The sequence below is a fragment of the Corvus hawaiiensis genome, chromosome 3 (genome assembly GCF_020740725.1).
Source record: "Corvus hawaiiensis isolate bCorHaw1 chromosome 3, bCorHaw1.pri.cur, whole genome shotgun sequence".
Taxonomy (NCBI): Eukaryota; Metazoa; Chordata; class Aves; order Passeriformes; family Corvidae; genus Corvus; species Corvus hawaiiensis.
The window spans coordinates 45,770,511-45,795,681 of NC_063215.1; the positions used below are offsets into that span (position 1 = coordinate 45,770,511).

Below are 25,171 nucleotides of genomic sequence, written 5' to 3' on the forward strand. Positions count from 1 at the left end.
AAATCAGCATAAAAACTGTAGAAAAACCTTACTAAAATTGCAAATTCAAGTTCTCCAGTGTTTAAGGTTGTTTGCCTAACTCCAATTTGATCCTCTTATGCATTATGATACAGTCTTTAATTACTCATTTAATTACTGTTAACTGGCTACTTGCCTCATTCAGGCATACGACAGGCTTGCTAGGGGAGATGAATTGGGGTGGTGTAATAAAATGTTATCTTTAAGACACCTCTTCCCGCCATCCCATTTGCTGCTGCGTAAGGAAGCAAGGCAGCCATGGTAGGAAGAAGTGCTACTCTTCTCTGAGCAGGTGCGCTCTGCTCTGAAGAGCTACGTATTATTCTTACCTGAATAGGATTCTGAACAAGATTCATGCCAATTCACCTCAGCAAAGCCTTTTGCAGGTGGGCAATAATTTTGACATCTTTCTGGGTGCCTGATGTGAAGCCCTGCAAAATATAGAGCCATCACAGATGCCAGGAAGAGAAATGCTTTGAACATAGAAAATAATGCACTGTTCTGAGTCAATCGGCTGCTCTGCATCCCAAAATTAATGTATGCTTTTGATGTTAATGTCATTGTGTCTCCATACCCCTTCTGCAGAGTGAGAATAGCAATAATACCTTCATCAACATATGGGGGAGGTATTGTGAAAATCAGATTAGTCATTATTTGATGTTTGCGAAGTGTTCAAGTGCTGCTGTTCTGATGAGCAAAGCGGAAAAATACAAGACAAAATTGGTTGTCTTCATTTGAATGGTCTGTGGTTAAAGTAAGGCACTGGGCCTTTCAAGGAGAAAGGAGAGAGAAAAAATCTGGAAAACGGCTCTTCTAGTCAGCACTCTTCTTTCTAAACGCCGAATGAGGTGGAGAAAAAGATGGTGCATCTTACGCCAGGACTGCAGAACTGAGTTTCTGTACACGATCCTAGATCTCCTGGCATCTCCTACCAACTGAGAGAATGCCTGAGTTTGCACCATAATAGGTCTCCATTTACCGACATTTTGGAATATTTGTCTCACTGTAAAACTTGGGGGTTTTAATGTGCGTCTGTTGTCTTGCAAATCTGATGGTTGGCTGTAGGTTTTTACAGAACTTTGACTCAGCTTCAGGGAAGGAGGAATGAAGAAGCAGAAGAGTGAACTTCTGGAAGCTGAAACCCTCCTTTCCCTAGGTTTGAGCAATCTGTGCTGTTATGAAACCTTTTGAAATCTCATTTGCTGATGTCTTTCTGACCCCCCAAATTATTCTTGTGTAAATGTTGACACCCAGCAGAGATGAAATCATTGACTTGAGAAAACACAACCAGCTTATCAGAAACTGCACAATTCCAACAATATACTAGCAACACCAGCCTTTCTTCTTCCTTTCTTTTTTGTCTTTTTTTTTTTCAATTGTTTGTGGTTAGTTGGCAGATGGTATTGTGAATCAGACTGTATGTAACTGAGGGAACAGAATGGTTTTTTCAGTTCACGTAAACCCAAATCCATGTCACAAATCAAACTCGTTTTATTTTCAGGTCTTTTGTGTGCTTATGATTTTGGTATGTTTACTCATTTCATGTTGATAGTTTTAATTACACACTCACAGAATGTATAAGCAGAACAAGAACTAGATATGTTTTCCAACTGAATTCAGGCTGTCTGTAAATTTTCTCTGTGTGTTGTACCCATAGCTCACTGAAATAAAAGGACATCAAAGTTTCTCCACTAACCACCTGAAATCAGTTAGTCCTCAATTGATTCTTTTTATAATCCCGACACTAAAGTTGTGTGATTTGTTTGCTGAAGGAAAGTGATTTAACAGTGGACAGAAAACCATCAGAAAAATGTTGAGGCTTTGGTCTCCTGTATCATGCTGTTAGACACCAGGCAGGGCAAAAGGAACAATTGCAATCCATATATTCATGGCCAACTGTAAAGCCAGAAGATGCATTAAAACTTGACTTTACACCTTGGAGGTTTAGGATCACGACGTAACTCCATAAAGAAAAATCTTTACACGGAGTTTGCTGTGCATAGGAGAAGGGAGCTGCCCTCTAGCAAACTAGGAAAAAAATCAAAATAGTCTTGTTGGTTAAAAGCATCAATTTTGAGTTCTGCTGTTCAGATGTGAGTTTTGGTGTTTTATGTTTCAAATTAAAGGCGTGGCTGAATGTTCATTATCCCTATGATAAAAGCAGTAGAAATAGGTGCAAAATGGCCCTTGTGCAATGCTGTAATTTACCTTTATTTTAAACTGGCTTACGCATCTTAATACATTATGACAATCAGAATTATCAGGCCACCAGGCGGAGAGGAGTTTGTTTTGTTAATTGCTCTTGTTAAGCCTAATTACAGAACGGGGTGGAGTGGATGTGAGGGGAGGGAGGAATCTGCTAGCAAGAGGAAATTCTAAAATCCTCGGAGCAGTTCCAGGCAGTGTGTGTTGGGGAGCAAGAGTGCGGGTGTGGTGTGGTGTGCATGAGCATGCGTGTGTGTGTGAGAGTGAATGACAGACTTTCCATATGGACTAAAACCCTGAGGTGCATCAGCTGGAGGTGGGGAACCTGTGCTGTGTGGACATGTGAAGGTACAGCTGAACAAAGAACTGTGCTGTAGTTTTCTTTATGAACTAAAGCCTTTTTTTTTGAGGGGGACGGGGGGGGGGGGGGGTGGGCGATGAAGATGCACATTACTTACTTTGCTGTTAATCTTTGAGGTTTGCATCAGATTGAGTGTTAAAATGGTGTGCTGATATGCTGCACCATTCTTTGATGTTACAGGTTGCCACGTAGCTGTGGGTTGGTATCCTAAAGCCCTTTGAAACGTTTTCCTTCTTCCCAGTGATTGTAGCAGGAATGTGCGGTGCACAGACTGTGTTACTTGTTTATACTCTCCAATTGAAAGCATACATCCAAAGAGCCCTTCTGCCCTGCATTATTCCAGTTTGTTTATGTGCCCCACATTACGCTGTTGGCGAATTACTGTGCCTGACCTGCATTGTCAGCCCCCTCCATTGCCTCGGGAGCCTCCGGCACAGAAGTTTCTGATAAGGCAGTTTTGAACAAGCCAGACACCAAGTGAATGATTCTGTAACAAATCTGTGCTCTTCTCCGGGGTATGTTACCTGACTTGTTTGCTGCCAAGGTGGTTTTATTGGTTTGGCTACTGGGTGGAGGGAGGAGACTGGAACAGCACACAAGTCACGTTTTTGTTTTGCTTAATTATAACGTACACTTTTAATAAAACCTTTTAGTGCCGTGAATTAAATGTCATTGCAATCCTGCACAAGAAGAAAAATGTTACTGCTATTGTAGCTGACAGCTGAGTGGTTAGATGGCCAGTGTGAGTCTGAGGCTCAGAAGCCTTTACTTTGCTGGCTGGAGATACTGCTGGGTAAATGTGTTTACTTTTTCCTTAGTATTTATACTACTTAATGTGTCGCACTAGATAAATCTACTTCTTGAGTCCATCTTTCAGCTTGCTCTCTTCCCTCCCAGTTGACAAATGGTTTGAGTTTGACACCGTTTTATCAGTTGAGCCCCTGCTGGGTGCTGCTTGCCCACTTGTTTCTGCTTTATCGTGAAAAGTGAATTATCTGCAATATTTTGCTATCATCTAACTAGCAGTTGGCAGGCTTTCCTATATGAACTGATTTAGATTTCAGCAAGGGGAGGCTGTTGTCTTTCTCTGCAAAGCCCTGTTGTTGCTCTCCAGGAAAACAAAAGATCCCGGAGCTTTCTGCACCGCAATCTGCTGCTGTCCCACTTTCAAGGAGGTGTTTTGTTTGTTGCGGCAGCTTCCTATCTTAAAATGATAAATTGAGCAGACATGTGTGCTGCTTTAAACCACTGTCTCCAGGGCTTTGTGTTCACTTAGGATAAAATACATTATTTTGTGGTAGGCTCTGGTGTGATTTAAACTTGGTTTAAAGATTACAGAGCAAAAGGAAAAGCATCAACATCTTCAGCAGTGGTAGTTTGATGAGGAATCACTGTCAGAAGAAGAACTCTACTGACTTAACCTCAAGTGGGTTGCAAATGCATTAGGGATTCATTAATATTAATAGTAGAATAGACATTTCCTGCTTTCGTTTGACATCTTCTAAGCTATTTTTTTTTTTTAAGAGCAACTTGAAGTGCAGTTTTAACACTTATTCAAGTTACTACAAGGATGATAAGCTAAAGTTAAACAGAAGGAGACCTCTGAGTGTGTGGGATTGGTCTCTAGGAGTCCTGGAATTTGGTGCTGTGCTTTAGAGAAAGATAGTGGTAAACTCTCGGGTGAGACTTTCAGGGCAGTTTGCAAAATGGGTCCGTTAGGTACGACTGCAACCAGAATAAACTGTTGTCACAAGAAATTGTTCTATGAGGGTGACAAGAAGGTCACTTTCAAAATGACATGTAAAGGGTAATAACTGTGTAGATTTCTAAGGTGGACACAGTAGTGGCTTGTTCATAAGTTCAGGGATGAAAAAAAAATCCAAACCTTTCTTGAGTCTCCAAATACTTTGCGAGGTTGGCTGAACAGCTCCGTTTGAAAAATAAAAAGATCCAAGATAATTTTTACTTGCTTTCAATCTTCTAAATCCTGTGATGCACATTTTCATGCTTCTGCTCTGTCGCCAGCAGGCTTTCAAGATTTATTCAAGGGGAAAAAAAAAAAGAAATTCGACAAAATCACCAAATATCTTTTGAGATATAAAAAAACCCCAAGAACTTTGTTAGGACCAGGAGGGAATTGTAATTGTAATGATCGTTTTTCAGCATCCTGCATATCACAATTTCACCCACTGAGCCTTTTAAGTAAGAACTTGTGACAGTGGCATGAGGCAGGGGGCTTGCTTTTTATAGAAAACACAGCTAGGAGTCCCAGTTCGTAAAATGTCAAAAGAAAACAGGTAATCCCCCACAAAGCACCTAGTCTGGCAAGTCTAGTGATGCAGCAGCTACAAATGCAGAAGTACACATGAGTTTGGCAGCTCTTACTGATAGGGCAATTTGAATTGTCAGTGTGCGTCTGCTCTACTTGTTGAGCCTAATGAAAAGTACAGTTTAATCACTGGTGTGCCAAATTGACCATGATTAGCTGTTATTGCAGATTAGCGCATTGTCTGGGGCTCCAGAATTATTGATCCGGGTGCTGTGCTCTGGTGTTTTCTGTGCCCTCTATCGTAACCTCTTCTTAATGCTTAGGGCAGAGAAGCAGGAAAGGAGAGTAGGAGGGAAGAAGTCCAGATGGGAAGAAAACAGGTCCTGAAAAGACCACATAGGAACTAGGTCAGGTACTCTGGAGATTAAAGAAGCATGCTTCATCCCTGGACGCAGGAGGCAGGGACAAGTAGCATACAATTACGAGGAATTAGAACGGCAACAAGTAGTGCAGATTTATCAGCTTTAATTGTCTATTGTCAGGACAGAGCCCTTCTTGTAGATCAGGCGCTGCCAATGCTTTAATACCTCTAATGGACTCTCTATTGTGGGATTATCTCTCCTAAGGACAATGTATTTCTTAAAACTAGTTGTTTTGGGAGAGGGAGGAAAAAAAAGAAGAAAAAAAGAAAAGAAGTAGCTGCAGCCCTCAGGTTTTTGTTGGTTTTTTTTTTTTCCTCCCTCTCTGGTTTGTCACATTTGCAGGAAGTAGCTGAGAGCCCAGTGTTGCTCTTCTGTCAGCAGCGCTATTCCTTCAGGGGAACTGATAGATACCTATTGAACATTAACCCCCTTTGCTCCACCTTCCCCAACGAGCTCCTCCAGAAACAATAGCTGGTTGATAAAGAGCAGATAAGCAAGGACACCCGGCTTAAGAATCTCTCTGCTATCTTTATTTTAAAAGCTTTCCTGGGTTTTGCAAAGTAAACATTACAACATTTAAAGAAGGATAAGGTGTCAACTATTTAATGAGAAGTTGTGTTTAATAGCACAGGAATTCTTCCCTCCCCCAGCCAACACGCAGGTATGAAAAGACTGTTATTTCACCACCCTGGGATAGGAGAGGTGGAGAAATGACAACTGCACTCTTAGAAGCTTAAAAAGTGGTTCTTCAGACCAACCCTACCAGATTCCCTAATCAACTCTAAACATACAGTCACTATTTTGAATCCTTTGGTCCTCAATGCACGGTAGTCACACTGCTGGATCTGTGATAATCTGTGGGTAAATATTTTCATTTCCACCACATGCACTTTGTCATGGTGTGTAGCTGTTGTTTTTGTTAATCTGTTTTGAAATGCACTCTGTGGCCAGCTTTTTGTCTGAGAAAAGTGGCATAGTTCCACCCATGGATCTTGCCTTCCTTCTGCTGTGTTCATCAGCTCCAGGAGACCAGGCGGCCTGGAGAGTATCTGGCATCAAAACTGAATTGTGCAGGAGCACACTCTGAAGTTTCACCATTGGTCGTATCACTGTATCTTACCAGGCAAGCTGAGGTGAAAATACCCCAAAAAGTGTAATGACTGCCAAGTTGGGAACAGACATGAAAGTTGAAATAATACAATTCATTCTGAGGTGACTTCATTATTTCAGCTTGTTGTGAGCTTGTTATGGGACTGATGTCTGAAGTATTCACAGGACTGAGCCTTCTAATATATGTATACCATCCGATCCCTCCTCCATGACAATCTGGAAATCAGCCTATTTTAAATGAAAATTTTCCAAAGCACATTCTTTTTTCAGTCCTCTTGTCACCAGTAAGGTTGGAAAGTAGTTGGAATGGGTTGGCCTGTTGTCATTTGTGTTTCCTCAGACTCAGTTACAATAGACAGAACATTCAAAAGTCCAAGGCTGGGGTGAAAGGTTGAATTTGTACTCAGATTTTCCCGTCCAATATAAGCTTGTGTTGGTAGAAACATGCAAAGACTATAAAAGTGTTCTTGTATGGGTTCTTGACTGTCCTCCCAAGACCACCATTGCTCAGAAGTGTGATGGGAAGGCTGACAGTAGCCAAGAAGGGAACATCGTGGTCGACCTTCTCACAAAGCCTTCTTGCTGTCCTGATAGCAGGCCCAGGTAGCCTTGACTCCTTCTCCTCAAACTCAAGGCTCAACAAGAGGAAAAGGCTGAAGCTTAGTTCTCACTTCTGTGTGCTGTGAGAATGTTTTTATTCCATTGGAGGAGAATTGTTTTGGCTTATTCATATGTCATCTGAGTAGTATTTTAATAAGGCCTAGTGGGAAACAAAAAGGGATATGGCATTTTAGTTTGACTCCTTTTTTCTCTTTTTAAGGAAAATTTCTTGAGAGGATAAAACAACAGAAACCAAAAGTGATGTTAAGGCTTGCACTAGGCAGTAGCTGAGAGTGCAGCCAAAAGATCTGCTCTTGGTATTGCAGAGCAGAGACAAAAATAAACGTTTGGCATTTGGAAGTGCTACGAGGCAATGACCAGGGTGCTCTGTAATTAAAGGCAGTCCCTGAAAGCTGCATGTGTTAATTCAAAAGCCTTCTGGCTATAGCACACACCACCCCAAATGCCCTTGCAAAAACCTTCTTGTAGATTCAAGTGCAATTTTAATTTCTCTCCTTATAGGCAATACCAGCTGAAGTTGTCTAGGCCATACAAAGCCTCTGAGATCATATCTGAACCCCATAGGCAGTGTTTTGCAAAGGTCAGGCCAGTCTGAAGGAAGATGGCTGTAACTTTTCCTGTTGCCCAGTCACTAAAGTGTGCTGGGTGTCTCTCTTTCCCTTGAATCTGACAGCAACCACGTTTTCAAAAACATGGCCCCAAAACATGAGTGCATATCAGAACTTGAAAGCAAAGCAAGTTCTTCTTAGAGTTTGATTTCTCAGTTGGCTTTTAAAAGACGTGCAGTTGTGCAACTACATCATGTACCTTCTCCAAGTAATGACCACAACTGGTCCCCAAATGTTTACCAGCACAAGGATGCCTACATGCAGGAAGTGGGAAATGGGGGTGGGTCTGATAGTTACTCTTGATGTGGTCAATCTGCCACTGACCTTGTTTGGGGAAGGGGAGGATGTGAAAATGAGACTCTCCTTTAATCTCTTGTGTGCATTTTATCTCCCCTCCAACTTTTAAAAGAAATTTCATCTATTAGAGCCAGCTCCCTTCCCTCCTTCTTCCCCTTACAATTACAGCAGGCCCAGGGAGAACAGCAGCAGTGGCAGCTGAGGCTGAGTTGCACAGGCTTGTTGTTGAGCTGAAGTGGTGATAGCATCAAAGGAAATGGATGGGGATTTCTGAGATCAGAGCTGTTAGGGCCATTCATGATTTGTTGCCAGGCTGAAAGCTGCTGCAGAGAGAGCTGCCTGAGAAATGCTGATTAATACAGTAATTGAGGTTTTCTATGAGCGAGAAGGAAAAAATTAAAATATGACTAAAAATGTTCTTTTTGAAATGAACAACATTTTGAAATTGCACATTCCAGACAATAGCAGCTACTGGTACAAATGATTTCTATAAAAGAGCAGAAAACTTCTGGTTGAACACGGCGTCTTTTTATGTTTCTCTCTTAAGGAGGAAGGTCAGAAGGTCAGTCTATATATTTCTTTAATGGCAGAGTTTCCTTTGTGATTCTTACTTTAGTACACATTCTTAACAATTTGTTTCTGTCTCTTTTTCTTGATAAACTTAGTTTTATTCCAGATCAGGCACTGTTAGGCTGGATCTGCACATCAGCAAAACTCCTTCTCCTGCACTAAGGTAGTTCTGGGCTCAGCTTCACTGAGACACCTGGAACTAATTTCAGGATAGCCTCAGAGCGTGCCACAGAGTTATTTGAAGTCCATAGGCTTCGTAGGCTGTACTCACCTCCCCAGGCTCCAGGGATAGAGCCGCACTGACCTGGGATATTGGCATCCTCCTGATGAATATTTCACTTCATCTGATGTGATCTAATCTAATCTCTGCTTCCACTTGTTTTCCAGTCCAAAAGCATTCTCAGTTCCTTGAAAAGCAGATTTGCCTTTTTCCCTGCTCTCCTTCACATTAAGAAGATCAGTCCCTGAAGGAAACACACCAACCCTTTCTTCTCGTCCCCATCCCCCCCCCCTTTTTTTTTTTTTTTGTTTTTCTTTCAAGCTAACAGGGAAGTGAAAAGCTCTGAAACAGCTGCCTCTCGGAGTGAGACTATTTTTCGGTAAAATAATCACCTTCAGTATGACTACATTGTTTTTCTGTTCTATGCAGTGTGACTCAGCATCAGTTAATTAACCCAATCAAGTAGGCTGGATTTCTCTCCTTTAATGAATGGTTCTTCCTACTTCAGAGCCTTCCTAGACCTCATTTTGGATGTGCCTCGGTTTTACAGGGTATATCCAATTACATTTATATCCTTCAGCCCCAGTGCTCAGGCCACCTCTCTTGTGGAATTACACTGTGGTGGCAGTTAAGGCAGGACACTCACTTGCCAGCAGTTGCCCTACTTAGGTCTGCTGCCACGAGCCCTCCCGCGTTAGCGCATACGGAAGGTCTTTACACAGATATGCTATTCTCAGCATCGCAGGCCGAAAATGGCAAGTAATCCTTTCCACACGTCTTTTTATCAGTGGGAGGAGAAGCAGGTTAAGGGAAAGGGGTTTGTGTACGCCTGTCAGAGAGACAGACAGGCACCCGATTGCATAAACCTGCTTCCCGCCCCCCCCCCCCCCCCACTTCTCCCTTTTTCCTGTGAAGAAATATGTAACACTGAGATCACCCTAGAATATAAGTGCATGTAGGTTTAGAAGAAGAATGTGAAACTAGCTGCCACATAAAGTGCCAGGCAACTGATGAGAAATACACTTGCAGACGTGTGAGAAGAAGGAAAAGTAGTAGAGTTGCCTCACAGTGAAGCAGCTAGCATTTGCACTGGGCTGTGGATGGCTATAAATGGAATTGTGCATCACCGTTCCTCTGAGCCCGAGGACGCCTCGCTGAAGAGACAGGACCACTGAAGGAAGTAAGGCATCTGGTTGTTTTGTAATGAGAAGCAGGAATGCTCTTAATAATAAACAAACAGGACATTGTATGCCATCATCACAGGATGTCCTTCCTTCAGCCAACATGCTGGCTTGGATCGGAGGAAAAAAATTGGGCGCCGGGATCTGCTGATTGGTCTACCAACTCTCCTTCCATCAGCAGTGTGTTCCTGGATGGCTGCTCACACATTGGCCCGTCCACGATCCGTGCTCGTTTTCCTACCGCACTGCAAAAGGGGCATCGGGTTTGGAAACGCCGTGTGCCATGTCCTGCTGCTGTGAGCTTCCCTGATGTTACCAAGGGAAAGGGGGAAGGTTTTGTTTAAGGGAAGAAACAGAAATGTTTTTCCCAGTTCCTCTCACAGGCGCTGATTAGAAAGACTTGGGAAAGGGATAAAATCAAAACTCTGAAACCTCCAAATTTGTCATCTCAAGTAAAGTACTATGATTGTTGAGGTTTGGGACCAAGCACTTTGAATTGAGTTTTAATCAGTATTCAGGAACTTGGAAATAATTTTAGTTAGTATTTTTTATAAAGTTCTATCAAGTCAAACTGCGTAAGAACGAAAGCGGTCATATATTGAACTCCGGAGCTTAAAAATAGCACGGAAAACAGATTTCTAGTAAAAACTGCCTCAGGTGCGCTCTCCGCGAAGCGCCGCGGTGCCCGCCCACCCAGCAGATCCAGGCGGCGGGGCAGCGCCGCAGCTCTCCCAGCTGACGCACGGGGCCGAAAGGGAGAGAAAAAAAATTAAAATAATAACAGTGATGTAAAAAACCCAACGCGGGTGGGCTGGGCGGGGCAGGGTCCGCAGGTAGGGCCCCACCTCCCGCGCTGTGAGAGGGGCTGGCGGAGGGAGGGAGGGGCTGGTGCGTGAGCGCGGGCGAGCGGCGGGCGGGCCGGGGCGAGCGGAGCGCGCGGCTGTGGCAGGCGGCCCCCCAGCGTTCCCCAGCGGCAAGAGCAGCAGCACCTGTGACAGCCGGGGGAGGGAGGAGCGGGAGGGGAGCGGCGGCTGGAGGTGTGAGTCAGTCTCCCGGGGACCCGGCCGCTGGAAGGAAGGAGAAATGCTTACTCTGTAGAGATGAGCCAGGTTTGCCGCCGCCGGTGGGCTTCGGTGTGGAAACGCGCGCGGACTCTGCCCCGGTAAGGAGCGCGATGCCGTCCCCTCTTTCACTCCTGTCTCCACCTCCCCGGCTCCTGCTTCTCGCCCGCCCCGGCGCCCGCGGGACGAAGCAAAAGTTTCCTCGTCGCCTCTCCCGGATCGGGAGCGCTGCCCTGATCGGCATTAACCCTTTCGCTGCGCCGCGCAGCTGTCACACCCCCACCCCCGGCCTGAGTTTCGCTGTTCGTCCCCTCTCCCCCTTCAACGCCGAGGGTCCGGCACTGTCGCACTGCTCGCCTCGACCGCGGTCAGGACGGGGCGCGGGGCTGGTCCCGCGGCGGCGGCGGTCGCAGGGGAGCTGTGTCTTGCCGCGACCCCCGCCTCAGCCTCTTCGGGTGGCTCGGTTGTGCCTCCCGGGAGGGTCGGTCCCGGAGGGGTGCTGGAGGTCTCCCCCGAACACACAGTCGCTTAGCCCTTAATCTCTTTCTCGGAAGATGGTGCGCTTTCAGTCTTCGTGTTTCGCTTTTCCCGGAGGAGGGGTGTGAATTTCATAGTAGCTGCGTATCCAAAAAGGAAAAATGAAGGGATTTTACGCCGGATTGAGCGTCATTCTCAACTACCGGCATAGGCACAGATTTTGGTTCCTCATGAGCGTTATGGAAAGAGCGTGACCCTAATACCTGTTCGAGGATAGGTTTGATAACAGTGCTTCTGTCCTGAACAGACAGAGGGGCTGAAGGGCTTGCTGGAATTGTCCTGCTAGGCTCATATCCACTGCTTTGAGATACTAATTCTAGGAGGTACCATCAAAATCAAAAGGGATAGATCAACTTTTTTAAAAAATATTTTATTTCCCCTGCTTCTTTTCTGGTTTGACCCCCAAGAACACATTTCAGTGCTTTGTGCAGGGCTGCTGCTGCTACAGTGATGCTGGCAGGATGTCGGCTTTCTCAGCCTTCCATGCCAAAGGATAAGGGGACGTCAGGAGGAGGCGGGGGGGCCAGGTTGTTTTGAAAGTTGTTTGTGTGTTGAAAGCCGGTGGGAAAGTTCAGGCTTCCCCATTTGGAAGAGGCAAGGCTGGGTTCCGCTCTTCCAACATGCGCTTTCCATTTTTAGCTTCATTCAGACGCAGACAGCAGTTCCTTTCCTCTTCCTCTCCTTGTTTGTGTGACACTTTTCTGAGGCAGCTTTTCCACAGGCGACTAAGTGGTCTTGCGGCCATGACCCCACATTTTCTTCAGCACGGAATATTCTTTTCTCTCTGAAGCATTAAGGAAAGGGTCTGAAAAAGGTAAAGTTGTTGTCACAGCCTAGGGATTTTCTCCTCTTTGTTTTTGTTCCCTCATTACTACCGAGGCTGGCATTTTAAAGTGCTGCTTCAGTCAGAGCAGCTTCATTTACACTGCTTTTTGGCTATTACTCAACTGTACCAACTATCCTGCATACGCTTTTAAAGTGTCACAGACTACTGTATTAGTCACACTGTATCAACGGAAACCACAACACTGAAGGACAATGAGGATTAAAGGCTGTTTTCTTTTTTTCCAGGCTGCTACACAGTGTAGCTCGGACGCTGTGAGTTTCAAGAATCTGGTGAAAGGGAGAGAGTGGACAATGAAAATGGACATGGAGGATGCTGACATGACTCTGTGGACAGAGGCTGATTTTGAAGAGAAGTGCACATATATTGTAAATGATCACCCGCTGGATCCCAGTGCCGATGGAGGCACCCTAACTCAGGCAGAGGCTTCCTTGCCAAGGAACTTGACTTTCAAATATGCATCTAACTGCAAAGAGGTAAGCGGCAGTGCTCTGGGGAAGGTTGGAGTCAGACAAGCCAAATCACAGCGCTTTGGAAAGCGTGTGCTCACCCTGTCTTTGATTCTTTAGCATACACACACACACACCCTACCAACAACAACAAATGCTGCCTGCTGGCTTTTAATATGGGACCCTAATAACTCTTTTAAGAAACTGTGTGCTGGTCATCTGTTGTGTAATATTTCCACTGAAAATTGCAGCCAACCTATCCCTGAAACTGCTTCTGTACCAATTCGCAAACAGTTAAATTTTCACACAATTTGAACAGCATCTGAATAAGCGTATTTAAACTGTGGGGTAGTTCTTTGTGCCAATTTCTAGGCTGCTGTTTGCCAGGACCATTCATTGCCTCTGGCTCAGAGATTAAAGTGCCTCGGTTGTCCAATAAATAGCTTTAAAAAAGTAAAGGGAAAAAAAAACAAAAACAAATTCCTGGAAATGTGTTTAATTATTTCTTTTTGTTTTCCCTTTGGTTATGAAATTGCTTTATTCTTTTCGTGAGCTTGTTGTATTCCCGACTTCCTAAATTCTTAAAAACTCTCTGGCATGTCGGTTAAGGAAGTAATGGTAGAACTGTAGCAAGCTTGACAGAAGGGCGGCCGTAGCTTAAATTAACTTTTGTTTATCTGGGACAGTATCTTCACTGGTAGCTAGCTGTGCGAGTCTGTCCTATCCTTGTCCCTGGAGTGGGTACATTCTTTGTTGTTGTTTCAGAAGGGCTGGAAAGAAATGAGCCCGGATGAGCAATTTGGTTTTGTGTTTACTCCTTCGTATAGAGTAGCTATTATAGCTAGGTGTGATGTTCGGTAGTGTAACAACCCAGGGGACAACCCTTCATTTCTCCCTGTGCTGAGACTTGTGGTATAGCAACTATTACCTGTGCTTCTGCTTTGGCTAAGCATACTGACCACAGAGCTGAAAAGAAGAGGTACACTCATCCATGCCTATCAAATATTTCCTTCCAGAGCAGGTACTTGTTTAATCCTGTGCACAGAAGTAGGGCCAGACCCCCAGCTGAAGGGTGTTGACACCACAGAATTTAGCTTGGCAGTGCCTAATAGAGTGCCAAGTAGGTTTGGTAAGAGGTTAAAGCTAAATTCTCCTTAAAGTCACTCTTCTCTTCCCATCTGCCCTGCCCTGCCAAACTTTGGCAGAGAAAGGTCATGCTCCAGAAAAAAAGTGTGAAACCTGGTTCTGTGTTATTGCATTGTTAGATAGGTCTTAGTTTGGCGTGAAGAGGGAAATAAAGCTGTGACTCTGCCATGGAATACAGGAGGATTTCTTGGTTGAAGGATGAGCTTACAGTGTGACAGCTCCGGTCAGTCCTTGGCAGCCGGCTGATGACTGATTGGCTGCTGAGGCTGCTTGCTCTCTCTGCCCCTGTCGAGTCCTGCTGCTGCGGCTGGAGACATCCAAAGAACTTTCAAAATTTCCAACACTGTGTTTGGAAATACCGAGGTGTAATTTCCTTATTCTCTAGTTCAGGTCAGTGAATCAGGAGGATTGCTGCCATCTCTGTATAAGAGGTGGGGGGAGAGAGAAGTTGTTGAAAGATTTCTGGTTCTTCCTTGTAAATGTGACCCGTGCAGCTCCCTGCTAGTGGGAGTCTGAATATAGGACATCCTCCTTTTGTTCTCCAAAGCTCCCCCCCGGTCTTTCATTTGTGCTGAATTGCACCTACCCTTAGGAGCAATAGGAGCTTTTAAACCCTGACTCTCTTTAAGGTAGCTCTGAAAGAAAGGGCCGATATGTGCTCTTTTGCCCACCTTCTGTGAAGGCTACACTCTGGTGAATGTATGGACAGGTCTCTCATTTGCTGCTAATCCACAGGGTGAAGTAGCTGTAAATGGCATGATCTGCTTGTGTGCTAGCAACTTCTGACATGAAACACTATTTTTTTTCTGTTTGCCTTCTGAGTGTGATTTTGTTTAATGGCATCAGGACTGGGTACATGTATTGCTTTTGCAAGTTGCTGTTTGTGGGTCAGTGAGGGAGCCTGATTCTGGTTTTGACCTCCTGGAAAACCACTGGAGTCCTGACAGCTCGGTAGGGTGGGTTTTTATCACTTGCAAAAGGATGAGGTAAGAGTTCGGGGGATGCATGCGTGCGTGTTTGCCAGTGGGTTTCAGATGTGAGCTGTCTTCATTGTTAACTTTGGGGAGAGCTGTGGCTTCATCTGGTTGAGTTTTAAATGCTGAGTCAGTTTATTGTCAAAAAAAACATATATATCGCTTGTGAAATGCTGATACTGTCATGATTAGATCATGAAATCCTGGTGCTGTCACAATTAGTATTGTATCTCCGGCAGGAGCAGGAAAAGTACTGCATGCCTGCTTAGGAGGGAGGAAGTACGGCCACAGCTATTTGGGGAGTGCTGCTTTTTCTGTATCTTCTCCTTGCATGCTTTATGGAGCTCCTCTTTAAAGGTTTATGCAATTTGCAAGGGAGCCCGTGACACGTCATCATACTCTTGTTTATTCTTGGATCTTGATCAGGGACTTTTCTGAAGAACACATTTTTTGTTGTGAGTTCACAGAATGTGTCAGCATTTTAAAAAATTAATTACTACTGCTCATAACATTTTAGGCTGTTAGATTTACATAAAGTCATTTATTTATTTCTATGTGTGAATTATTTATCCTTTCCCCCAGTTTTGGCAATTGTCAAAAAATGATGAAATGTGGTGTCAGGCTTATGCTTAGAAGGCCATATGTGAATGATCTTTTCATGCAGACATTTAAAAACATTTTTTTCAGTAATCTTCCCTTTGGTCTTGGTGTTTAAAGCTCAAACAGCCCTTCTTGATATAAAGTGACAGTTACTCTGCTGTCTTGAATATTACTAGTGTCTCATCCTGGTCCATGAGCTTCGGCAGAGGAAAACATATCTTGGCAAAACACCCATTACTGTTGCATATATCTGATAAGGCCATTTATTAGAGACAGACCCTGAATCAGTGATTTTGGTGAAAGCAGTGATTTTGAGCTGTTACGAACTGTGCTTCAGTGACCTCAGACACTTGCTCTCCCCTATTGCTTTTATTTATTTTTTGTGCGGTCACCGAGGACGCCATCTGAAAGCATTCTGTTTTGTGGCATCACTTTTAGAAAACTGGTTACTGAACAAAGGGGTAAAAGTTATATAACTGTAGAACTAATAGCTAAAAAAAAATTAAAATCAATGTTATTCCAGGACACACGATGGCCCGCCCTGTTTGCGTGTGGAGAATACTGTTGTTTTAATGAAGCCAATAAGAATTTGTTCGGTGTTTTGGTTTTCTAAAGCAGTTTAGTGGTCCCATTGCAAAATACCCTCCCCTTGCAGAATTAGCAGGAGTCGTTGTTTACTTCAGTGCCCTCTCCCCAAACAAAGATGCAGGAGCGTTGATTTTCCAAAGCTCCATCTCAGATCAAACTGGGACCGGAGCCCATCCGCCACATGCCCAAGGGCCGCGGGCAGGCCGGGATGTGCTGACCGGGCCTGGAGGGCCCCAGGCGTGCCCGGCCCCCGGCGCCGCATTAGGACCCTGGTCAGTTCCAGGGCCGCCGTCCCGGGCTGCCGCCGGGCCCGCGCTCCCCCCGCCGGGCCGCCCCGCCGGCGGCCGCGCTGTCCCCGCCGGCGCGCCCGAGCGCCGCTCGCAGCCGGCCCCGCTCGGGCAGGGGGCAGCGGGCTCCGGCTGACGCCGGGCTGCACCTTCCTGCTGGAAATGCTGTTGCACTGAGAGGAGGGACGCGGCGGAGTGCCGGGAGCTTTGAAAGGAGAGGGGGTAAGCGCCTGTGGAGAGAACTAGCGGGGGCAGCAGTGGCTGCCGTGCGGCGCGGTGCGGGCCCCGCAGGCAGCGCCCGGGCGGCGGCGGCAGCAGAAGGGCTCCACTTCTGGGGAGCGCCCGCGCCGGGCTCCCCGCGGCTCCCGGGAAGGGCTCCGCGCCGAGCGGAGCGGCGCGCTGGAGGACACCTGGCGGACAGAGCTCCGAAGTGCCGCTCTGGCACAGCCCTCCGGCAGCCCGGGGGCGGCTCACCCCCGGCTCCGGACCCGGAGCTGCGCCGCTGTCCTACCGGCCAGCCCTCGGCAGCTCCCTGCTTCCTTCTCTTAAGCCGCCCCCGCTAAGCTGCGGCGGGGCAGGAGCCCCTTTTGGCTGCGGCAGGGGGGTTGCCGGCAGTCTGGAGCCAGGCTGCCTTGGCACTGTTGGCACCCTTCTGCTGGCAGGTGCCCCTCCTCGACCTCATCAGCTGAGCTTGTGAGGGAACAGTGGAGGCCGAGAATTGCTGACCAGAGAGCTACCGTCAGCTAAAAGTCGTCTGGACAGCTCTATAGCCTGGTTTAGCAAAGCTTCAGCGTTGGCACACACAGATGTGCAGAACCTCTTCTGCCAAATTCTGATGGGTACAGGGTGAGAAATCATCTTTGCTTCTCCCCTGGCATAGCTGAATACAAATGCTGTCTGTAAGGTGGATATCAAAAAGTATCTGCTGTGTCAGAGACTGTTTCAAGTTGACTAGTTCAAGGAGTGATTTCTAGAGATTCTGAGAATTTCATTAGTCGTTTTAATTAGGGCCAAGATATTTTTAAAACCATGAAAAATCTCAAGCTATCATGCAGTAAAACTGGTAGGGTGTGCTTGTAGCTTGGTTGTGAACTTTTCTTGAGAGGGCAGATGGATGTAAATGAAGATATATAAGGAAAATGAGAAGAACATCTGCCTTTTTCAGCTCTCTATGAGACATGTATAAGCAAGACAAAAATAAAACTGAGCCACTGAGCTTGTTTCAGCATATGGTAGGTATAGGAAAATTTCTGGAAGTCCCTCTTCTCTCTCACAGATCAATGAAGCATTTAACTACCTCTCCTGTTGATGTTTTAATTTTTTTTCTTTGTAGTGTGCTGAAAACACATGTTAAAATGCAAACGAGTACAAACAGCCACCACGTACACCCACCAATCTGTTTCCAGGTGATTTCTTGAATTCATGGCTGTTATTTGTCCCCTTTATTTTGACATTTAACATGAAATTATGCTAGGTGTTCATTTTTTACTGGGAGTTTTAATCTTGACCAGTACACAGGCAAAGATTTATGTCTGCCTCTCACTTACACATTAAGGATTGTACAATGTAAGAAAATGTAGCATGAGAAAATCAGAAGGCTTAGCTCATTTGTGAAGTGCTGTCTACGTACAGTCCAGGGTTTTTACCACCCTTTGCTGAGAAGGACTGTTAAAAGAAATAGAAAAGCTCACTGAAGTGAGCTATCTGTAGATTCTGATGAGTGTTAATCTGCTTTGGTAAGGACATCGATTCCTTGTGGGGTACAGACAACAGTAATCCCAGCTCTCAGTCTTCCTCAACTACTGCTGGTGTTCCTGTCTTGTTCTGAAATCCTGGCAAGCAAAAAGACAAGTGGCAAGATGTATGAAGGGGATAAGTTTAATACATTTTGCCATGACAGTTTATAATATATTTGGTTATAATACCAAATTAATGGGCTTTTTACCTTCTTTTTTTTCCCACCATCTGAGCAGCAGGATCAATCTTGCAAAGGCTTGGGGTTTTTGGTTTACAAAATTGTTGGGTTTCTAACATTGTTTGGATACATTAAATTTAAGAAAATCGGTGAGAAGCAGAGAGACAAAACCAATAACTCAGCAGTGTTTTGCAAAGGGTTACTCCAAGGCACGTTCTTCTGAATAATGATGAATTGCTTCCTGATTTGTGGTCAGTGACTTTTTTTGGTATAATTACTGTCAAGAAGGAAGCTGAACAACCAGAGTACATTTCTTAGACCTAGCATAGTGGAGCATTTTCTACAAAACCCTTACACCTTTTTTGACCAAACCCACTTGATATATGTTACCGGAACTGATGATTCCTTTTTATACAAGAAGGTGACCTGTGAGTACATGTCCCAGAGTCACTTCATATTCTGTTTAGTATGCCACTGTATGCTGGTAAGAGAACTGAAGGTTGTCTTTTTTTTTTCTTTTTTTTTTTTTTCTTTTTTTTTTTTTTTGTGTTCTCCTTTTAGCTACTTTAGGGCAGCTATAGACTGAAGAATGGAGGGGGGTGGAGGGTGGTTTCATTTTGATCTGGAGGAGCAGTCATTCCAGTTTCTAACTTATTAGAAAAGCAAGCTCTGTAGCAGTGAAGTGATTGATAGATACTGCATATTTTTGTTTGCTGGAACTAGACTTTTGGGGGTTGCCTTTGATAGGAAAAATAACTTCTGAAGATATTTGACAGTCTCTGTACATTTTGCTTACTGTTTCTTCTTGTAAATGTATTTCCAAAAAGCACATTTTTAAGGTGGTATTCATCATTAACTTCCATATGTCTTAGGAAAATGTTAGTACCTAACAAAGCTGGTTGTATTGTAACCGACACGATTGTTCATTTATTTATTTCTGTTTTGCTGACCTGTCACAAAAAAATTCTTCCACTGATTGCTTTACCGTGTTACATTTGGGGGACAGGGGAGAAGAAGGAGACTTCTCATTTTCTACTGGCAATGGACTGATCCTGTGCTGCTCTTCTCGTAGGTCACTGGAGTTATAAGCAAAGAGTACATCCCAAAAGGAACACGCTTTGGACCCCTGGTAGGAGAGATCTATACCAGTGATACGGTTCCCAAGAATGCGAACAGAAAATACTTTTGGCGGGTAAGCAGGAAAAAGCATCACCACGTTGTTGCAGTAAGCAGATCACTAAATGAGTACGGCTGAGAAGCTGGGTCACTTCCTGCTTCATGATGCAGGGAACAACCTCTGTATGTGGCCAGGCACAAACAGGGCCAGTGGGTGAATTAAGCTGAGTAAAAGCCTGGCTATCTTGGATGTAGGGACTGTGTGGGTGGAGAGAGCAGTGGAGATGCACAGCCCTTCCTGGCTCTGTCTTCTAAAATGTATCGGTGCTTGATTCTGTACAGAAATAGTTGTGCTGCTTGCTGTAAGGGCGCAGGTTATTTTGCATTTCTTCATAGCGGGAAGTCATTCTGATTTATGCAAGTATCACGTCCTTGTTTTTTCCCACTATGAAGAAGCTGTGAAAGTACTGCATAAGCTTTCACTCTGGAATTATGATATATTTTGTGACATTTTTTCCTAGGTCTTGTATAGAACTGCTGTAACACAGTAGTGGTAGTCTTCAGTGTATATCATTCAAGTAATAAATTTTTCTAGGCCTCCTCAGAATTGTTAAAAGAACAGCTCATGGATCTTAGCAAAGGGAAAAGAGACAAACACCAGAGGTGGTGCCTAATTTGTATTCCATAGCATAAACTGGAAGGGAGCAGCAGCCAATATATTTTGGCTTGGGCAGTCTGTGCTGGGGAATATGCTTCCAGTTTATCAGCTGACATAATCCTCATTTTCCTTACAGAGACATTATTAATTGTTAGAGAACATTCTTTCAGCCCCATCTCCTTCCATGGATTTGTTTTGCTGCCTTCTAGCCATGTAGGTTGTGTCTAATTCCGTGGATTTGGGACTGTGTCCAAGCCTCTACGCTCAGGTGCCTGCCTGCCTTAGTAATATCCCAACCTCATATCCAGGTGAAACCCAGGGCACGCACCAGCATTCCCCACACCCCTTTCTTCCTACCTAATTGAATCATTTTGGTTTTCTCAGATCGTCTTTGTACGACGTAATACAGCATTGCACAGGCAGTTATTTGCATGTGCGTTTTTACACAGCAGGCAACTGTTTTCACATTAATAAGGCCACAAAATGTTTCTTTTTGCTGAACTTTTAGGGAGCTTGTGTCCAGTATAGGAAGAGACCAGTATGCTGACCCTAGCCCCACCAGTTGTTCATAAGACAGAAGACACAGGGAAGAGGGGCTGCTAACCATCTTGCAGGACTTCATTCCTACATTGCAGTGAGAAAGATGACATCATTCTTACGATGTGATTTTAAGCCTTAATGCGGAGGGATCCTCAGAAATAATATCCTAGGAACCATCTAGGCATCATTAAATTCCCTGTTATAATCTCTTGATTCGTTCAAGACAGACTGCTGCACTGAAAATTAATTCCTTCCTAGGGGTCTGACACAGGCTTGCATATGCAAAGGAAATAATAACACGTGGGAGATAACTCCCCACATGTTATTAAAGGCATCCCGGGCTCGCTGGCAGGAGCGGGAACATCTGCCAGGCGCCCGGGGACGCTGCCTGCGCCCTGCCCGCGCCAGGGGAGCGGGGCCGCCCGGGCCCGCGTCATTTCTGGGAACGCGCCGTGACTCAGCACATCTGGTCGCGCCTTCCCCAGAATAGGTGGGAGCCTGGTGGGTGCCTCTGCCGGAGAGTCGGAGCTGTGGCCCTGACGTGGGAGCGGTGGAGGGCTGGTTTGGGAAGTGGTGGCAGGCGTCAAGCGCCAGAGCCCCGCGTTCCTGGAAGTTTGCGAGCCGGGGTGAGCAGAGAAACCCGAAGGCTCCTCTTGATGCAGCACAACTCGCCCGGCTCCCTTCCATTTTCTCATAACAAACACACCGCAAAATCTCTCGCAAGCCGCTTTGATGAGGCCACATGTATTTCCCCCTTCTCAGTTTACAGGAAGTTACTCTTAAAGAAAGTGATTCTGGTGTTTACGGCCCGCGTTAAAGGGCCAGGCCGCCTCGCCTCTCTGCCCGCCGGGCTTCGGGGAGCATAGGAGGGTCCCGGCCGGCCGGAGGGCGCTGCCTGGCCAGGGAGCTGCGAGAGTGGTGAGGGCACACGGGCAGCAACATCCTGTGGAGTGTTTTCCCTATGAGATAAGCTCTGTCTCCCCTTTGGAAAGGCATTTCCTGCTCAGCGCGGTGCATTGCTGGTGCAAGCTGCTCCCACTTCAAGGTCTGGCTTTTGCCTGGTCATTTCATCCAGCACGGAACTAGTTCCCCTTGAGAGTAAGCAGTGAGTTTTTAACAAGCATGTTTCCTGGATTTCTCTTGACTTTTTAAAAATAATTCTCCTATTCTTACCATTTCGAGAAACAGTAGCTTCTGTCAATGATGGGAACTTCTTTCCCCCGAAACCGCTGAGCAGTTTTCATATTCATATTTTCTTGCCCCTCCGTGGGCAAGTCAGAACATGTCCCTTGGCAGGAAAAATGACTTTTCATGGGTTAACCCCTCTCCAGGTCTTCCTTCAGTTATGGCAGGTGAATTTCATCTTTGCCTCACCCAGCCTTCCTACAAAAGGGTTACAGTTCAACTATGAGCAAGTGTTGCTTTAGGACTCTGGGGGGGGGTGGAGAATGTTTGCATAGTTTAAACCTTGGGTGGAGGTGGTAGGAAACTGCAAGTACAGAGGCCATAGAAAGAGGTGAGAAGGATTCTGACGTAGTGCAGCCAGCCAGTCTTATACACAGGTGACTCAAAGCATTAATGCAAGCACGCACTCAGACCTGCAGTCATCAGCATCACCCACTTGTTGATCAGAGAATCAGGAAAAGGACTCTAAGGTAGACTGCTCACACAGGGAGAGTACTCTGCGTTTCAGATTTTGGGTCTTGTTTTCCCAAGCTGAGACATAGGCTAAGATGAAATGGAAAAGGTGACTGTGAACTTGCCTTTGAATACCTTCTTAAATCAGAGGATGTCATAGTTGGAAAGGCAGGAACACAGCTTGAACTCTTTACTTCAGTAATATATGCTCTTTAAAAAAAAAAAAAAGGGGGAGCTTATCATTTTTCCCCTCTGGACTCTGTGCATACGTGTTGCGTATTGTGCCTATATATATATTTATATATATTCATAAGCACTTCCTCTATTCCAGATCTACTCAAGTGGTGAACTTCACCACTTCATTGATGGATTTAACGAGGACAAGAGCAACTGGATGCGTTATGTAAACCCTGGCTACTCTGTTCAGGAGCAGAACTTGGCTGCTTGTCAGAATGGAATGAACATCTACTTCTATACCATCAAGCCCATCCCTGCCAACCAAGAGCTGCTTGTGTGGTATTGCCGAGACTTTGCAGAGAGGCTGCACTATCCCTCCTCCAGAGAGCTGACAATGATGAACCTCAGTAAGTGCATTACAGTATAAACAAGGAATGCTAGTAATGTCTCTTCTGCCTATACGATCTAATAATAAGTTGTATAATTACACAGCTGCATCATCTGTTGTGTCACAGGAGGTAGCTTGGAGTGGAAAAGGGGAATTAAAAAACCCAACACAAGAGAATGTTAAAAAGGGGAATTAAAAAGCCCAACACAAGAGAATGTTAAAAAGGGGAATTAAAAACCCAACACAAGACTCTGTGCCTGTTCAAATGGAAAGAGGTTATAAAATCTGAGCAGTTGCTTGTTTACACTCTGAGTCTTATCTGGTGAAATTCTGGACAGACAACCTGACCTCTGTCTTCCTAACCATAGCTGTTGGTTCACTCTCAGACTTTCCAATTTCAGATCTCACAGTGTGTTGAGCAAAAGTCTGCTTTGGTAGCACATACTAAAGGCTGGGCTGTCCAGTCATGCTCCCAAAGGGCTGCCCTCGCTGTACCAGGAAGTGGCAATGTGCCATGACTCTGTCTAGGTGTCTGACAAAATACGTGTTTACTGCATAATGCACTTTGAGCCTTGCATCTACACGTATTTATCTAATGGGACCAAACCTCCTGTGGTCTTCTCATCTGGTTACTTATGTTTTAAGGTCAGTGTACTTTGTCCCCATTTCTTGGCTTTATATTGCAGCTTTCATTTTCTGTTCAAAAATAATAGCACTGGTAGCAGAGGGAAGAGGTGTTTCCAGGAGTTTGTGTTCCTCTGTGATTTCTGATGATCTCCAGCCTTGGTGCTTTACTTCCCACTTAATCACTGCCTGATACCTCACCCAGAGCCCCTTCTAGAGAAGGAAGGATTCTTGCTGACTTCTCAGTGGACTCTTAGGCTGCTTCCCCTGCTGCTGCTGTAAGATAGAGCAGAGTATTCTTTTGTCCTTCTGCCAGTGACTACACCGAAACTTGAAGGACAAACTGCAAGCAGGATTTTTTTTTTTTTAATATAAAGAACTATTTATGGTTATTTGGCAACAAGGAATGGGTTAAAAAATATCATTGTTACTTTGGGGATCATTAGAATTGTCATCCCATATTACAAAAATGATATCACACATTCAGATTAATCAAAAGTACATCTGTCCTCTGTGGGTGTCACCCTTTCCCTAGTTTTTTGTCTTTTCCTACAAATTAATAGAAGAAAACCTGTTGTCTCTTAATGACAGAGGGAAGAGAGGGAGGGAATGTCTTACGCAGCTATATTCTCTGTTCAAAAACGATCTCACTGATTCTGTCATCTTTGCACATATGTCATCTCGCCACTCTCTGTGCAGTTTTATTTCCTGATATGATGAACTGTTGGCTTTTCAGTAAGACCTGCAGGTGAGATGAGACAACAGCATGTAGGGCTCTGGTGGATGAGGAGTTTGCTAAGATCTGGTCAGGCACATTTGGCCACTAGCTAGGAGGACACACAAACACAGGATCGGTTTCCTGCATCTGCTGGCACCTTATGCTTCCTTGCAGAAGTAGCAATGAATGTATTTGTAAAGTGTTTCTTACTCTGTCCAGTTACTCTTAATCAGGTCAAAACTAGGGGTGTCTGGACATGGCAGAATAACTGATTTTAGTAAAAGCAGTAGGCTCAATACAAGGATTTAAAGAAATGGGAACTTGAGCCACAATTTTGTAGTTCAGCCTTAACGTTTGCAGTTTTTCCAGATGCTGAGGTTGAAACAGACATTTTTCTTTTTTAAGATAATTATATTTAAACCATTTAGAAATTTTATGTTAGCTCCTTCCACCTAAAGAAAATAGCAGTTCAGAAAATGAGAAAAAATTTTCACACATTTTTTTCTTTTCCCTCATTCTTGTGACCAGCACATTCAGGCCTAAAGCCTGCAGCTGGGCCAAAAACCCTACAGGTACCATAAGGGTTGAGGTTTTCTAAAGTTAACCTTTTGAAAAGTGTGGAAGAAAAATCCAGAAGTCTCCCAAAGATCCTTATTTGCCAAAGTCCCTGCAGCAATGATGCAAGCAGCGGTGGTTTTTCCAGCATTAGTACTGGAACCAGATGAGTTTACCATGAATGCCAGTACTGTTTAGCTTTCTTCTGCTCCTTTCTCCCAGGCCACTAGTTAAATCTAAAATTAGAGAGCATTGTGCTGCCTCTCCAGCCTCTCTCTCTGTCACAAAGCCTGGCCAAGGTACCCTGGCACTGCATTCATCCATGGGTAAAGCACAGAGGGTTTGTCTCCAGTTCACTGGCACCCTGCACCTGCTACAGACGTAGGGCTTTGGCCCATCAAAACAGTCTTGCTTGAGGGGATCCCCCACCTGCTAGGAAGTCAGTTAAGTCCTCTCCAGCCAAATGGATTGTTA

General features: G+C 45.0%; 1 protein-coding gene across 11 annotated transcripts in view; it reads left to right on the plus strand.

The window, feature by feature from the left end:
* The window catches only part of PRDM1 (PR/SET domain 1), a 102,738-nt gene that overhangs the window by 66,984 nt on the left and 10,583 nt on the right, over positions 1-25,171 (plus strand). For 5 of the 11 annotated variants that reach the window (XM_048299421.1, XM_048299420.1, XM_048299419.1 and 2 more), the window contains 3 exons: positions 12,552-12,800; positions 19,356-19,475; positions 22,567-22,819. In XM_048299421.1, the coding sequence (XP_048155378.1) occupies positions 12,618-12,800; positions 19,356-19,475; positions 22,567-22,819 (556 nt within the window). In that variant the 5' untranslated portion in view covers positions 12,552-12,617. Of the gene's footprint in view, positions 1-2,431; positions 2,572-9,654; positions 9,882-10,882; positions 11,045-12,203; positions 12,295-12,349; positions 12,801-18,336; positions 18,768-19,355; positions 19,476-22,566; positions 22,820-25,171 lie in introns of those variants that run through there. The other 6 variants (XM_048299423.1, XM_048299425.1, XM_048299429.1 and 3 more) reach the window with 6 other exon arrangements.